The sequence below is a fragment of the Delphinapterus leucas genome, chromosome 20 (genome assembly GCF_059928025.1).
Source record: "Delphinapterus leucas isolate spDelLeu-1000000601 "Yukka" chromosome 20, BTC_Dleu_Yukka2, whole genome shotgun sequence".
Classification (NCBI taxonomy): Eukaryota; Metazoa; Chordata; class Mammalia; order Artiodactyla; family Monodontidae; genus Delphinapterus; species Delphinapterus leucas.
The window spans coordinates 14,153,471-14,170,268 of record NC_143148.1 but is presented as its reverse complement, the minus strand read 5'-3'; the positions used below and the strand labels follow the sequence as shown (position 1 = coordinate 14,170,268).

General features: G+C 51.9%; 1 protein-coding gene and 1 long non-coding RNA gene across 18 annotated transcripts in view; one reads left to right on the top strand and one right to left on the bottom strand.

The window, feature by feature from the left end:
* SIPA1L3 (signal induced proliferation associated 1 like 3) overlaps positions 1-16,798 on the top strand; it is a 237,412-nt gene that overhangs the window by 160,951 nt on the left and 59,663 nt on the right. For all 17 annotated transcript variants that reach the window (XR_016390937.1, XR_016390938.1, XR_016390939.1 and 14 more), the window contains 2 exons: positions 5,313-5,889; positions 12,481-12,755. Coding sequence is in view for 14 of the 17 variants with exons in the window: in XM_022586228.2 (XP_022441936.2) it covers positions 5,313-5,889; positions 12,481-12,755 (852 nt within the window). In the remaining 3 variants the exon portion in view is untranslated. The remainder of the gene's footprint in view (positions 1-5,312; positions 5,890-12,480; positions 12,756-16,798) is intronic.
* LOC111181241 (uncharacterized) lies at positions 1,105-15,470 on the bottom strand. Its single transcript, XR_016390940.1, has 3 exons — positions 7,288-15,470; positions 6,029-6,102; positions 1,105-5,851 (listed from the first exon to the last, which is right to left on the bottom strand). It is a non-coding gene; the product is annotated as an uncharacterized LOC111181241 (long non-coding RNA).

Here is a 16,798-nt window from a genome sequence, read left to right as displayed (position 1 = left end):
ACGTGCCCATGCTAGAGTAAGACCACCAGCTGTGCCTGGGCACAGGGCGCATGGGCTGAGAGGCACAGGAAAATCGGAATATGGAAGGATGGAGACAGGGCAGGCAGGGGCCCCCCTCGGGAGGCAGAGCTGAGGCTTCTCTTAGTTCGCAGATCGAGAAGTGACACAAGCCTCAGACCCATTCAGCGTCCTCCCAAAGCACCAGTTCTCACCTGGGGGCGTGGCTGGCCCCCAAAGGACAAATGGAAAGCTCTCTGGCCTCTCACCTCTGACCCCCAACCACCCTGTTGCCTGTCACAGAGGCAACTACTATTAGCTATTTCTCAACGTATCCTGATGCCTTCGGGCCATACAGGCAAATGCTTACAAGTATTCCTTTTCCACCTTTTAACACACGTGGTTCCGTATCCCACACACTGTTCTGCATCCTGTATTTCTTCACTCAACAGCCTTTGAGAACTTTGCACACCAGTCCTTAAAGTGCCTCTTCCTTCTTTATGACTGCCTATTAGTCCATCACGTGGATGCCTGAGAACCTCCCCCCATCCCTTATCAATGGGCGTTTGGGTTGTTTCCTGTTGCCTGCTGTTACACTCCCCCCCTGCAGTGCATAACCTAGTTTTGTGGGGGTTTTTTGTTTTTTGTTTTTGTGTTTTGGCCATGCTGTGCTGCTTGTGGGATCTTAGTTCCCTGACCAGGGATTGAACCCGGGCCCTCAGCAGTGAAAGCACTGAGTCCTAACCACTGGACTGCCAGGGAAGTCTCCATAACCTAGTTTAGACTGTCATCGCACACGCGTCCAAGTACACAGCTGGGATAGATAAAGTCCCGAGCATGGAGTTACTGGGCCAAAGGGTATGTGCGTAGGTACACTGGGTGGTCTCAGTGGAATTGCCAGAATCTACCAGTTTCTTCTTGGCCAAATGTGTGAGAGAAGGGAGGTGGATTCCAATATGCAGGACGTGCTGTTTGACCACCAGGCTAGATGTGTTGCCCAGTGGCCGCTGGGAGCCAGTACACCGCATGGCAGGGCCTTCACATGGCCCAGGTCCAGGCCTGCAGCCCCCCTCCCTCACCCCCACCCATTTGTTCCCGGGACGGAGCAGCAGCTACGAGGCCCTGCACCTCCAGGCTCCATGTGGGCCTGAGGTTACGTAGATGCTGTCGATGTTCCTCAGCAGCTCAAAGGTAGCCCTGGTGAGCAAAGATGGAGTTGTTCTCGAGCTCACACACACATACACGCAGACACAGAAGGACACAGCCCTCCTGTAGCACATCAGAAGCTGGGGGCTGCTGGGTGGGCCTTTCTCCCCTTTCTCCTAACTGTGAGCTCCCCTCTCCTACCTGGTTTATCGCAGGAGCCTGCGGCTGACCTCCTGCCTTTCCAGGCCGGCCTTCACGTGGTTTCCAGAATGATCTCTTTTTTTCTGACGCTCGAAGCTTTCTTGTTTTTTTTCGCAGTTTAATTTGAAATATTTTTATTATGTAATGTTTTAAACATGCTGAAAAGTACAGAGGATAATATAACAGACACCCATGTGCCTACCACCAAATCTAACAGATGTTAACATTTTGCCATATTTGCTTCAGCTCTCCCTTTATTTCTGAAGAAAGAAAATGTTAGAGATACAACCAAAGCTGCCCCTCCTGCAACCCCTTTCTTCCCCTCCTCTCCTTCCCCACACGCAGCTGCTCTCTGGACTGACCTTCCCCTGTCCCCCCCGCCCCGGTGTCTCCAAACACGTTTCTGTCTCAGCATTCATCACCCTGTAGGAACAAACTGTTGATGTGACTCTCGCCTCCTTCGAGGGTAACCCCACGTCATACTCACCTTCATACATCTATGCTGGCCCGGCGCTTGCCATGTAGAGGACCGCAAAGACGCCTTTGCCAACTAGACACATGCCTGGCCCAAACATTGTAGGCCCTGAGAAGATAGTTGTTGAATAAATAATTGTGAGTGTTCTAGAAATACTGAGCTACAGCGACCAGGTGACCTGGTGGTCGCACCATCTCCTGGCTGCATAAGGAGGTGCCGCCCTTTGCCGCTCGCTTCAAGTGCGTACTTTCTGCATAGCGCACCAGCATCCCTGCAGCCTGTGGGCTGGGGAAACCCCATCCCTCCTGCTGGGGAAGTGAGGGACCAGCTGTTCTGATTGTCCAGAAACCTTCGGCAGCTTGCAGTTTCATAATTCTTAAAATCATGAATCAGGACTATGGGAAGAGCCCAAATCTGTCACTATAAGCAGCCACGTCCAGAATGAAGAAGTTGCAGAGCCATTCACATCTGTAAAGCACAGTCTGAACACGGCTTTAATTAGAGTAGAGAGACTGGCGAGGTTGTCTTATCCATCCACCTGCCTGGAGGCAAGGCCACGCCCACAGGATTTCCCACAGAGGAAAAGCTGCCTGGTTTGTGTGGCCTTTGAAGAACCTCTCCACCGGGAAATGCCTTTTTCTGTCAAACCTACCCATTGGTAGGAATCTGTTTCTTCTTGGTCTGTCTGTTCAAGTTTAAATCATTACTTTAATCGGTATTGAACACCTGTGCTGGCTCTGGGGCATCAGCTGAGCCCAGGTGGGTCGCACCCGCCCACACACATTCCCGGGATGTAGAGAAGGTTTCACTGCCCAGTGAACCGTGGAGGTGGAGAGCAAGGGGTCTGGCCTGACCCACCTGAGTCTGCAGTAGCTCCCTCCATGGTCTCCTGCACATTCTCTGGTCCCGCCCATCCCTTTCTTCATGGGGCGGCCACGGTGATCCTTACAGATTGTCAGCCTGGCACCTGCATTCATCAGGGACCGGCAAGAAGCAGGTGCCCCCCACTCTGGGTTTTAACTGAGGGATTAATGAACAGACTAATAGGTGTGGGTATGTTAAGGGAACCAATACAGGAAAATGAGACATCCAGGGACCAGCAACAGCAGGGAGCCATTACCCCACCCCCAGGGATGAGGTCAGAAGGGAATGGGAGAAGTTTCTGGAAACTAGGGAGAACTATGGCTTTGGGAGAGGGGCTGCACAGCAGAAGCTGTGGCTGTTGAGTAAAGGGCCCAGGACTACAGCCACTGCCGCCGTCCGAGCCCAGCAGGGAGGCAGTGAAGAGAAATAAATACTCCACCCTCTCTCCTCTCACCTTCCCGTAGCCTGGCCAGGGGAACCCAGTGAAGGTCGCACAGCCTGTAGAAACCCACCTTCCAGGGCAGAAAATGGCAGAGACTGCGTCTGGGGGCACAGGTGGTGAATAGCCAGCCCAGATGGTAAAATGGTTGCTTGTTTCGGGATGAAAAGCGCTAACTCGCCATCAGGGCCCTGCCTGGCCTGGTCCCTGGTGACCTCATCAGCCTTCCACCCTTCACTGCCTGGGCTCCGGGCACCCCGGCCTCACCTCGCCCTGCGCGTGCTCTTTCCTGTCGGGCCTTGTTCCTCCCGTGCCCACTGCCTGCACGGCCCTTCCCTTAGCTCTTGCTCTGTCTCCTACTCAGCTGCAGATCCCAGTGTAATTTCTCTTCCTCACAGCGGCCTTCCCGGAACACTAAATCCCCAGGGCCCAAGAGGGGGCGCGTCCCAGAAGCGCTGGTCAAACAAATGCATGAATGTCACCCTGTCGTCTTGTCAAGTTGGGTGGGAGCTTGGGAGTCGAAACCTGAACAAGCCTTTCATTGTGATTGGGTTTCACAAAACAGGTTTTAATCAAGAATCTCATTATTTTAAAAATTGTCTTATGGTATGAAACCTCTCCCAGCACCGTAATCACAAGCTGACATTTTTATAGAAGGTGAATGCAGTACTCTCTAAGAAAAACCTCGTTTCCAGCACCTCATACTGTTTTTTAATCGTCATTATGTAAACAGCACAACTCATGGTGTCTCTGGAGCCCCTTTAAATGTCTTTCCTTGAGAGTTGTCTTCCCCTGCACCCTGGGTGTTCACTCTGGCAGGTGCTATAGCCTTTCTGCCTAATACTAGAAATCGTCTAACTTGTAGCCAGCCACTGAGTCTCGAATGTCACAAACGAGGTTCATCAAGTCTAAACTTGACTTATCAGCAAATCTCCTGCCTCCCAGCTCAGGATTGCCTCTGCCTGGGAACCTCGGTGGATGGGGAGCCTGCTTCCCTGTCCTCTGTTTCTCCGCCTTGCACTTCCCCTCTCCCAGGCCTGCTCACTGCCAGTTTCTGACCTGTCCAGGGTTGGAGCACAAGGAGAAAACGGGAGACAGGGAAATGTCACTGGGGCTCTGGTCACAGCTGGCTGCGTGCTCTCTGGGCTCTGCGGGGGCTCCCTGCCCACCTTCTAGATCTCCCAGGCAGGAGCAGACCCAAGTCTCCTCCCAAATATAAGGGTCACCTAGGGACAGCCCCTATTCATGGGGCCACTTTCTCCAAAGATTTTCCTCCCAATGAGATCTTCCCTCTCTAATTTGCATAGTGGGTGAGAAGGTTATTTGGGGGAACAGGTTTTAGATCATTTCCTTTTTACTTTCTCACCCAGTTGCTATCTGATTTCGATCATAATAGCATCTCAGTCAAAACTGAAGTAGGAAGAGCCCCATCCTGACTTCCCCATACAATGAGTTTTCAGAACAGCCTTTGTAGAGATGATTTGCACAGTGTGTTGGTCTTACACAAGTGTGTGAAAGGAGTAACTCACAGAACGTTCCATGTCACTCAGGTGTTCCTACAATACTGCTGCTTAACAAGCCACCCCAAAGCTCAGTGGCTCACAAACATTATCATTTCTTCTTGGCTCACACACCTGCAGGTCAGCTGAGGTCTGGCTGGCCCTGGCTGCAGGTTTGCTCCAGGTGTCCTCACCCTCCTGGACCAGTAGGGGCATGTTCACGTCACGGCGAGGGCAGGTGCATAGGAGGCAGGCCTGGTCCACACACACATTTGTGCCTTTGCTCGAAAGCCATTGTCCACATCAAGTCACATGACCAGGCTCAGGCTCAGTGGGGTGGGGATGTACCTGCCCACAAATGTAGAGAGGAAGGGGTGAATTTTTGCCAAACTATAATTTACCGCAAGCCTGTATGTATGTAAAACAAGATAAACTGAAGTTGAACAATGCTAGGAAAATTATCCTTTGAATATCAGTGGATGTTCTAACATCTGTTGTATAGGAAGTAAAAATGCATGCATGTGCCCTAAGACTTTCTCCAGTTTCCAGTCTAGTCGGCTGACAACTTACTAGTTAGCCGTAGACTTCCGTTCTTAGAAAGGAAACTCCTCCTTCTGGTCATGTATTGTCTTTCTAAAGGAACTCTCAAGTGCCTGTCTTTCTACCATCTAAATAATTTCTCCCTCCTCAGTATGGCTGTGACCCGATCCAAAGACGCTCCTCCTTTCGGACCCCCCATCCCCAGTGGAACCACATTCCGCAAATCTGATGTCTTCAGAGACTTCTTGCTGGCCAAGGTGATTAATGCTGAGAATGCCGCGCACAAGTCCGACAAGTTCCACACCATGGCCACCAGGACCCGCCAGGAGTACCTCAAGGACCTGGCTGAAAACTGTGTCTCCAACACACCCATTGACTCCACCGGCAAGTTCAACCTCATCTCCCTGACCTCCAAGAAGAAGGAGAAGACAAAAGCCCGGGCAGGCGCTGAGCAGCACAGCGCTGGGGCCATCGCCTGGAGGGTGGCGGCTGAGGACTTCGCCCAGGGGGTAGAAATCGACTGCATTTTGGGAATTTCCAACGAGTTTGTGGTGCTCCTGGATCTACGCACCAAGGAGGTGGTGTTCAACTGCTACTGCGGGGATGTCATCGGCTGGACCCCAGACTCCTCGACGCTCAAAATCTTCTACGGGCGAGGGGACCACATCTTCCTAAAGGCCTCTGAAGGTTCTGTGGAGGACATAAGGGAAATTGTCCAGAGGCTGAAGGTAAGGGAGAGAGCTTCTCAAGGGTGCTGCAGTTCTGTGGTCTGGCAGAGGCCTTAGGAACCACCAGAATGCCTCCCTGAGCCCAGTCAGTTAGGCCAGGACACTCATCGGCCCCAAGAGAATCAGAATTGTCACTTACACACCAGGGGTCTAGTGGGTCCCACAGCCTGGGTTCTTTCTGGGGAAGGTGCCCGAGGCTCTCCGTGCCATCACCTTGGGAGGACAAAAGGCATATTTACTCACTCAAGATGTTGATAGGAAAGATAAGTTTAAACGCATGTTCAAAATGTAAGGATACTTTCCAGAAGAATTAAAACAGAATGAAAGGTTTCCAGACCATTAAAATATAGGACAGAAACAGGATGTTGTGGTGGGGAGTATACAAAAGCATAATAAAAGAAAACAAACAGAAAATTATATGGCAGGAATAATTCCACATCAGTAATCACAATAAACGTGAGTGGTTTAACATCTCCTGTTAAAAAACAAAGACTCACAGTCTGGATAAAAATCTTAACCCTAAGCTCTCGGTAGCTCAGGCTCAGACTGTTGCCAAACCAAGGGTAGCAGATTGGTTTCAAGTCACATGACAACTTAGTTGGTAATGGCTGTTTGAAGCATTGGGCTAAGAAGTACTAAGGCCACATCTGAGCCCCGTGTGGAGGAATGCTGTGGTCGGTGATTGGCTCTCAGTGGGTTTAGCAGAATGGCATGTCATGCGTGGAATAGAGAAGGCAGTGTATCACGGGAGTTAACACAGGTTCTTGAATCGGAAGGCCTGGCTTCAACTCCCGGCACTGCCACTTACCAGCTGTGTAACCTCACCCTGTTACTTAACCGCTGGGTGACTCAGTTTCCCCATCTGAAAAATGGGAACAGTAATCATCCTACATCATGTAAAAGTTTTAAGGATTGAATGAGTTATGTGGCCCAGGCAAGCTGGCCTGACTTGGGAGGCCGTGACCTCCAGAGGCCACTGTGACAGCTGGCTGTCCTCACCCTTCTAGGCCTTTGCACTTGCTCTTTGAGTTCAGTTGGATCGGTAAAGCCCTGCTCTCAGCTTCCCTGACTCCAAAATTCATGCCCCGCCTTAGACTACCACAGTAGCTTGTGTGTAGATTTCCCATTAGGATGTGAGGTCCGTGAACGAGGGCCTCTGACTGTTTTGCTCACTTGCTTATCTCATATGCACAGATCAGAGCTGGCACGTAGTAGGTGGTCAGTAAATGCTGATTAGTTGGTTAGTTGAATGAGATGACTGAACCCTGACTCTGTGCTAATGAGCCATTTACGTGCATGACCTCACAGTTCTTCACCCACCCTGTGGAATGTAGGCACTGTTTTTATCCCCACTTGACAGATGAGAAATGCAAGGTTCAGAGAGGTATAGATACTCACAGAAGGTCATACAGTAGGTGGCAGACTGGGATCTGAATCCAGATTTTTCTGACTCCAAAACCTGTTTGTGCCCAGACTTGAGGCTGATAACTAACTGCTTGCCCGGCGTCTCCACTCGACCTTGAAACTTAACATGTCTAAGAGCAAGCTCCGGGCTTCCCTGGTGGCGCAGTAGTTGAGAGTCCGCCTGCTGATGCAGGGGACACGGGTTCGTGCCCCGGTCCGGGAAGATCCCACATGCCGCGGAGCGGCTGGGCCCGTGAGCCATGGCCGCTGAGCCTGCGCGTCCGGAGCCTGTCCTCCGCAGCTGGAGAGGCCACAGCGGTGAGGGGCCCATGTACCGCAAAAAAAAAAAAAAAATCTGATTTAAGAGCAAGCTCCTAGTTTCCTATCCCCATGCCTCCCAGGGTTCTCCTGTGTCAGCAGAGGACAAGCCCATCACTTATTTGTGGGATCAGAGGCCTCAGCATCAGCCTCACTCCTCTTTCTCTCACACCCACATCCAATCTGTCAGCTCCATCTCCAGTAGGCAGGCTACACTACTTCTCCCCCTTCCATAGCCCCTCCTGGCCTATCCGGTAGCCTCCTCGCTGGTCTCCTTTGCATCAACACTTGCTTCCCTGTGGTCTCTTCTCAGTAAGGTCGTCAGAGGGATCCGATCATGTCACTTCTCTGCTCAAACCCCTCAGCTCACTCTGGGTAAAGGCCCAATTCCTTACGGTGGCCCCTGAGGCCCTGCATGGCCTCTCTGTCAGCCTCTCTGCTCTTGTCCCCCCTTGCTCTCTCTGCTCCAGGCACACAGACCTCTGCTGTTCCCCGAGTGTGCTCATCAGGCATCCAGCCTCAGGGCCTTTGCACTGACGGTGCCCTCTTGCTGGAACACTCCCTCCTCCCCACATGGCTCCCTCCCCTTGTATATGCCTTTAGTCAGATGTCACCTGTCAGTGAGGCCTCATTATCCAAAATTGCAAACTCCCCTCCCCAACTCGGCCCTGAGCTTATTCCACCCACTTTCCCCGCTTTAATTTTCTCGATAGCCCCTACCACCACCTGACGTGTATGTGTACGTATTTGTTGTTTGCCGCTGTGTCCTCAGCACCTAGGCCAGCGTCTGGTGTGCAGCAGGCACTCAGTGACCGCGGACTGAATAGTCGCATGCGTGCTACCCTGTAGTAATAGCAAAAGTGGCCATTCGTGGGGGGCCGACTGTCTGACTGCTTGCAGCCTTGCACAACCTTGCATTTCTTCTTCCCAAAAGCCCAGTGAGGGAGATACTGTTATCACCCCCGATTCACAGATGAGGAAGCTGAGGTCCAGAGAGGTAAAGGGACTTGCCCAGGGCCCAGAGAGAGTGAAGGGCCTGGGTTCTTAAACATGAGAGGTCTTCCTCCCAAAATCCTGACGGCAGCTTGCGTTTCTTGAGCAGTGACCGTGCCAGGCACTGTGCCAGGCTACATGGTTTACCCACATCCTCTCTGTCCCACGCCCACCCCCGTGCCTACTGTTGGTGCAGTGCTTTTAGAGCACATTTCCACAGCCCCCCTCACAATCTCAATGCCCCAAAGCCCGCTGAGAAACCGGGCAGCCAGGAAGTGATGACATAAGCCATCTTCTGTGAAGCGACAGGGCCATCTTAAATGGCTCACAAGGTGAGTCTTTCTTTATGAAGTCCTCCAGGGTGAGGGGTCCACACCCTCCCCTGGCACAGCTGGGATTCAGACATCCTTTGTTTGTTAAGTCGACAGGTTTTATTATGTGCCGGGCCCTGGGCCGGGCAGTGCTGGGACTCAGCAGTGACCATGGTGGGCCCAGGCTCCCATCCGAGGCAGACACTGAACAGGAATCACAAGTGCCAAGAGGCTAAAAGGCAGAGTGTTGAGGATGCCAGGGCAGCCTATCATGGTGGGCGGTCTCAAACCCACAGATGGGATGCAGCCCCCAGACATATTTAATTAGTTACCAATGCTTAACTTTCCGAGGATTTCGTATGAACCTAGCTTTCTGGCTTCTCTTGAAAAACTGGGGGATCTGGCTATCCAGGGCCTATGTTTATACTGGTCAGGAGTCAGCTGAAGCAGGGTGTTGGGTGCCCCCTTTACACAGGGTGTGAGTGCACCATTTGACCATGGTTGTCACCAGCCTGCATCTCCCATTACCCACCAAGCACCCCAGCTTGTGAGCCTTGGCCCGGGGTAGAGCGAGGCTTCCCCGAGGAAATGACTTAAACTGAAAGTAGAGTAGTAAGTAGGAATCATCCTGGTGAAGAATGAGGGGGAAAATAAATAAAAGAGAAAAAAAAAAAAAAAAAGGCAGGGGAAGCAGCACAGGGGCTAAAAGATAGAGTTAAGGAGTCAGATCTGCTTTATGACCTTGGGCCACTGACATGCCTCAGATTCCCCAGCTGTAGAACAAGCAAATTATTGTATGTACGTCATAAGTGAGATGTTAGAGAAATTGGGCATTGAAAGGACTTAACCAATGCCTGGCACACAGAGATCGGTCCCCAAGAAAATTAGCTTTAAAGGGGGCAGGGTGGCCGCATGACACAGCAGAGGTTCCTCTGAACTCACTGTGTGTTTGGTCTCATAAGGTGTTCCGTGTGCCATGGAGCCTTTCTGGAAGCTTGTGAACATCGGGAATGGTGTTCTTCTTTGGGTGGGGCTGCCTTCGGATTGTAAACAAAAGCAAATGGCACAGAAGTTTCAGGACACTAAGCCAGAGCAGCCCGAGTTCCCCTACTGGCTCTCTCCCCCATCCAGAATGACCCAAAGCAGCCATACTGGGTAGTTGCAGGCTGAGCTGCTAAAAGAAAGAGAGAGAGAGACTGAGAAATCCAGTGGCTGAAATAAGATGGGAGTCTATTTTTCTTGTAGTTAGCGCTCAGGCTGCTCAAAGCTGGCAGAGACAGCTCAGGGACTCACGTCCCTTCCACCTGTGGCTCCTTCTTTCCCTTCGATATTGTACTTTTCAGCATGGTCAACGTGGAGTCACTCCATATCCATGTTCCTGTCTGCAGGAAGGGAGAAAGTGTGAGCGTGGAGGACAAGCAATTTTATTTTTAAACACACTGTTCCATCACTGCCCAAAACCAAGACATGTCCACACCCAGCTGCAAGGGAAGCTGAGAAATGTGGTCCCTAACCGGGTGGCCATGCACCCATCAAAACTCTTGATTTGCGGTGGGCAGGGGAGTCTCATTACTCAAAGGAAGAAGGGGAGGATGGAGAGTAGAAGGCACTTAGCAGTCCTCCTGCACAGCAGTGCCTGAGCCGTCAGGGCCTCTGCGGGGGGCTGGCTCTCGGAACAGCCCGGGACTCCCAGGGCTGGTGCTGCCTAATCGGGCACAGGCACGGACACACAGGACTCTCCTGTGAATCACCCACAGCCAAATTCTTCGGACACAAGGGTGACGGCTTCAAAGGGAAGAAGAATTTTGACTCCCAAAGCAGAAGTAGTGGTCTAGGATGGAGCCACCCACAACTTTCTCTTTTGAGGCACTGAACAGTAGACTTTCCTTTCCAACCAACTTTTTAAAACTTATTAATCGTGGAAATTTTCAAACATACAGAAAAGTAAAGAGACTCACGTAGTGAATTTGTAGCTCCATCACCAGTTTCCATAGTTATCAGCCCGTGGCCTGTCTTGATTTTCCCTTCCCTCCCTTCTCTTCCCCTGATTATTTTGAAACAAATCCTAGACATCCTATCATTTCATCAGTAAACATCTCAACATTTATCTCTAGAACATATGGACTCTGTAAAAATAACTATTTTGTCATTATCATACATAAAAAATTAACAGTAACTCCTTATTGTCATGTAAACAAGTTGGGTTATGAAATCAATTACTGGGTCTCAATCAACAATTCTCAAAGATAGCGTAGAAAAGATTGAAACGTATCCAAGTGGATCCCAGTGGGGAAGGACTTGGTTTCGTGGAGCTTTGTTCCAGTGTTACATGTTTCCTCACTTCCCAAATTCTCACTGTCCAGACCAGGAACAAATGTGTTTACATTTTCAGGCAAGTCTTTTGCCATCCAAACTCATTTCTCGCTACCCACACTCGGGAATGTCAGTGTGGATTGCAAGGAATATTTTTGTGTATATGGATACGTGCGTAAATGTGTGAATGCATAGCGTGGCTTGTGACATAAAATTCTTTCTTACTGTGCTACTCTAATAGGTACATCAGGTAGCCTTCTAGCCAGGGAATGACTTCTCACAGGAAACGTGAACCATTACACGAACGCTTTCCTTAATGCAGTTTTAGGATAGGGCAGACAAATCCTGATGTCACTTGTTTAACAGCTATGGCTTGTTAAGTTAATCTTTTTGTCCCAGGAAGAGGAGGGAATCCCTCAGGACCTGCTGAAGAACCAGGGGTTCTGTTCAGTGGCTTCTCATATCTATGGTAATCATGACGAAAGTCTCATACAAGTGAAGCAGGGAGTAAATTGGAGGCATGGCCCTGTGTGGTCTGGTCGGCTCCAGGATGGGGGACGGTCTGGGAAGGAGATTGGGAAGGGGTTTGTACCTCTAAGAATGATGTCATGAAGTAAAAAATATGGCCCAAGCCCCCAACCTAGAAAAGGTCGCAGGATCTCTGGTCTGTTGTCTCTCTGGCTTTTACTCTGGTCACAGTCACCATATCGGTCAGGATGCATTATGAGTGGCTTCAGATAACAAAAGTTTATGTCACTCCCACCACGTATCCATCTTAGGTTCAGCTGGTGCCTGTGCTCCACGTTATTCTAACTTCGGGACCCTAGCTGACCAAACAACCACTCTCCGGAATAATCCTAGAGGCTGTGGCTGAGGGGAAAGGCCTGCAAAGGGTCTTGAATTGGCAGTGAAATGCCCCAGCCCAGACAGTATGCCATTTCCATTCCACACTTCATTGGCCAGAACAAGTCCCAGAGACCACCAACGGTGGGGCGGGGGGTGGGGGGAGGGCATTTGGAGATCACAGCTCATGACCGCCACCTCTGTGTGAGGTATCCACGTTTCTCCACAAGTCAGGAACCCCGGGCTGGGACTAGGTGGGTGTTTGCGCTCCCGTACCCCGACATCACCTGGGAGGGTAGATGGGGGTCAGCAGGGTCTTTGGCCTCAAAGGGCAGAATCTGACCAGGAATCTCCCACAAGAGCTGACCCCGAGCAGCTTGTGAGGCTAGACCCCACGTGTTGCCTGCAGGTGATGACCAATGGCTGGGAGACGGTGGACATGACCCTGCGGCGGAACGGGCTCGGGCAGCTGGGCTTCCACGTGAAGTACGACGGGACCGTGGCCGAGGTGGAGGACTACGGGTTTGCCTGGCAGGCCGGCCTCCGGCAGGGCAGCCGCCTGGTGGAGATCTGCAAGGTGGCCGTGGTCACGCTGACCCACGACCAGATGATCGACCTGCTGCGCACCTCCGTCACCGTCAAGGTGGTCATCATCCCGCCTTTCGACGACGGCACACCCCGGAGGTAAGTCTGTCCACCCTGAAAGGTCGGCAGCTCCCCAGGTGCTGGCACTTGAAGCCCTCCCTCGGTAGGAAAAGTGATAGTGGTGACGGGGTCAGAGCTAATATCTGTGGAACCCCTCCTGCAAGCCAGTCGCGGTCGAAGCTCTCCACGTGTGTGCTGTCCCATCCAGCCCCCACAACAGCCCTGTGAGGCGGGCGACCTCCTTGGTCGCACACAGCGTTAAGAGTCCTTGACTGAGGGCACGTGGCACTTCACTCATTTGTTCAGCACATATGTATTGAGCCCTTACTGTGTGCACGCTCCATTTGAAGTGCTCAGGATACAGCGATGAACAAAATAAAGTTCCCTTGGAGTTTGTGTCCTGAGGGGAGGACAGGCAATCATCAAATAGATGTATAATACAGGACCTGGCAGTGATGAGGTCTGAGAAGAGAAAGTGGGGTCGTTGAAGGGTTTGCAGCGTGGCAGGAGAGTGGCTTACGGGGTGGTCAGGGAAGGCTCCCGGGTGGAGGCCACCATGTAGTTTTCCGGGCTAGCGGGTCCGAGACAGGAACAAGCCAGGACAGGGTCTCCAAAGTGTCAGTGTGTGTGGTGTATTCCTGCAGCACAGGGAGGCCGGTGTGGCTGGAGCACAGAGAGCAAGGCTGCGAGATGGGAGAGACGGACAGACTGGGGGGCCTTTCTGGACATGGTGATGAGCTTGGGTTTTGTTCACTAGGAAGCCAGTGCAGTGTTTGTTTCTTTTCATTTTGTTTTCTTTTGTTTTAATGGAACATTTCAAACATATGAAAAGTATGCTGAGCCCCTTTTTTCAACATTTATCAACATGTGGCCAGTTCTTGTTTTGTTTTTTGTTTGCTTTTTAAATGTTTATTTATTTGGTTGCGCTGGGTGTTAGTTGCAGCAGGCGGGCTCCTTAGTTGCGGCTCATCGGCTCCTTAGTTGCAGCACACAGGCTCTTTAGTTGTGGTTTGCCGGCTCCTCAGTTGTGGCATGCAAACTCTTAGTTACAGCATGCATGTGGGATCTAGTTCCCTGACCAGGAATTGAACCTGGACCCCCTGCATTGGGAGCACGGAGTTGTATCCACTGTGCCACCGGGGAAGTCCCAGTTTTTGGTTTTTTTTTAATTCCATACCTCCCCACCTTGGATTATTTGAAGCAATCCCAACTCCTTGGAATGTATCTCTACCCAGTCAGGACCTTTAAAAAATTATTATTACACTTAAAAAATTTAGCAGAAAGTCAGCATCAACTGCCCAGTCTATCTTTAACTTCTTTTGTATCAGAGAGAGATTTTTTTAAAAACAGTTGTTTTGTTACTCAGGCTCCTCCTGTGGCATTTGGTTGATGTGCCTCTTCAGGCTTTTCTAATCTGTAAGTTTCCCCTCCCTCTTATTTTTTTCTTACAGCTTACTTTGGGAGGAAGCCAGGTCACTTGTCCTTTAGAGTTTCCCACGTCCTGGCTTTAGCTGCTTGGACACCACCCCTCTGGTGTCCTTTAACCTGTTTTTCTAGCATGTGTATTTCCTATAAACTGAAGTTCAGCATAGAAGCTTGATCAGATTCTGGTTGAATTTCTTTTGGTAACGGCACTTCCCAGGTGTGCATACATTAGGAGGCATCAAATGTCTGGTTGTCCCTGTGTGAGTGATACCAAGGGCGCTCAGAGGGTTCAGATGGTGGCAACCTGACCCTTGACCATATGTTTCCCTTCAGCTCTCAGCGGTCATTCGTGATCATTGCCTGGATCCCCTATGTCATTACAGGTCACATTGAAGTGATGTCCTCATTTCTGTCATTCCTGTGTAATTTATTGGCTGGAATTCTTCCCTTTTTTTTTTTTTTTTTAATTTTTATTTTATTTTTTGGCCGTCCCGTGATATGCGGGATCTTAGTTCCCCGACCAGGGATCGAACCTGTGCCCCCTGCGTTGCAAGCCCAGAGTCTTAACCACTGGACTGCCAGGGACGTCCCTGGAATTCTTCTAAAAACAACTATCCTTGGGCTTCCCTGGTGGCACAGCGGTTGAGAGTCCGCCTGCCGATGCAGGGGACACGGGTTCATGCCCCAGTCCGGGAAGATCCCACATGCCGCGGAGCGGCTGGGCCCGTGAGCCATGGCCGCTAGAATCACTACATTCCAAGTGTCGGAAACACAGCTGCACAGAGGAGAGTCAAGGCCTGGGCCCTCACAGCCCTGCTAAATGGATCGGGGGAGGCAAGCAGTAAACAAGTAAGCAAGTGAGATGGTTCATATAGCCAAAGGGGGGGGCAGCTGAGCATAGTGGGAAGGCAGGCTCTGCAGGGATCTTGCCTACGTTCGGCTCCAAGCTCCTCCTCCTATTAGCTGTGACCCTGGGCAGGTGGCCTCAGCACTCTCTGCCTGTTTCCTCACTTGTAAAATAGGGACAAGAATAGGTCTTTCCCTAGAGGTGGTTGTGAGGTCGGGGGAGGTAAGGCCCGTAGAGCACACGGAGCAGGACTTGGCCTGTAGGAGGCACTCTGAAGACACCAGCTGTGAGATCCTGTGCGTGGGGATCACACATAGGGGATGACCCGACATCGGGTAAGGGCTCGGGGAAGGCCTGGAGGCGCGAAGGAGCCAGGGGAGGGGCCTTGCGGGCAGGGAGTAGCCATCACAAAGGTGAGGACAGAGGCCCTTGGCTTGTTGATGGAGCAGAAAGAGGGTCATGTGGCTGGAGCTGAGTGAGCCACGAGATGAGGTGACACTGAGTGCTTATATACATGACCTCGCAGGGCTGGTATGATCCCCGCTTTACCAGTGAGAAGACTGACGCCCAGAGTGGCCCAGCGTCTTGTGCAGAGTTGTACGGCTCCTGAGTGGCGAGCAAAACTCAGTCCAGCTTCTGTGTCCAGATCCTCAGCTGCCTCTGAAAGCGATCGCGAGCTGTGGGCGTGCGCGTTCTGGCTGTACCAGCCCCATCTTCTTGAGCCTTTTTGCTCTGACCTTGGTGGGGGCTGGTTCTGGGCAGGCTTAAACCCTGCTGCGACCGAGGACTTAGCCACCCACACCCCAGCCCACCAGCCTCGGGACTCCGGTCAGGCCCCAGGCGTCCCCTCTTCCCAGCCCTCTTCCGGGGCCTCCTCCACCCCTGCACAGAGCTGAGGCCTGGCCACACCTGCTCTGAGCTCTGCAGGGACAGGTCAAGCTGAGATAACCCCACAGGCGAGCGCACACACACACACGCACCACACACGCACCACACGCACATCACACACACACACACACACACACACACACGAAATACCCTACCTTCAAAACTTGGGAGCGCCAAAGGCTACAAAGGCATCCTTGGACCAACAGGTAGGGACCAGCTGAAGCAAAAGGAAATGTCTGCAGGCTCCCTTCCCCAGCTCTGGGGAGATGGGCCGGGAGGGTGGCTCCGCTCCCCGCCCTGTTAGAAGAACAGCTATCATCCGGCTCCCTTCACAAGGCGGCCACCGGAACAGGCTCTCCTGTGCACAGGGGCGGGTGTGGTTTGGCACTTGCGTGGTTTCTGTTGTCCTTCAAGTGCAGAGGCGTCTGGCTGGCCTCATTTGCAGAGCTGATAACCCCAGCGCTGGGGTCCCTCCAGCCTCTTGTTGCAACCCTGGCCTCCTGGCTCAAATGTCACGATAAGCTCTGAGGGGAAACACACCAGGATGAGCAGAGGGTTCTCCCTGCCTCCAGCCAGGCTCTGTATGGCGTGTGTCTGGACCCCATGTTCTTCAGACACCGAGCAGAATACAGGGGATCATCCTCACAGCCCCCAGGCCGCAAGGCTGGGGTTCTCAAGTGAGCCCTGCACTGCCAGGCTGGGCAGTTACCAGGCGGGGCCAGGTCGCCGGGAAGACATTCCAGAGCCCCCAGTGAGGTGTGTCGTCATGACCTTGGGTGCTTGCACAGGCTCAGAAGGGATGTTCTCCTCTTGCCGTCTCTCGCTGCCTGACGGGGAAGGCGATCTGGGATGCTTTTGTCCTCTTCAGTTGGACTTAGACGTCTGAAGGGCGAGGGGGTAGAAACTCCTCCCTGAGAAGGGA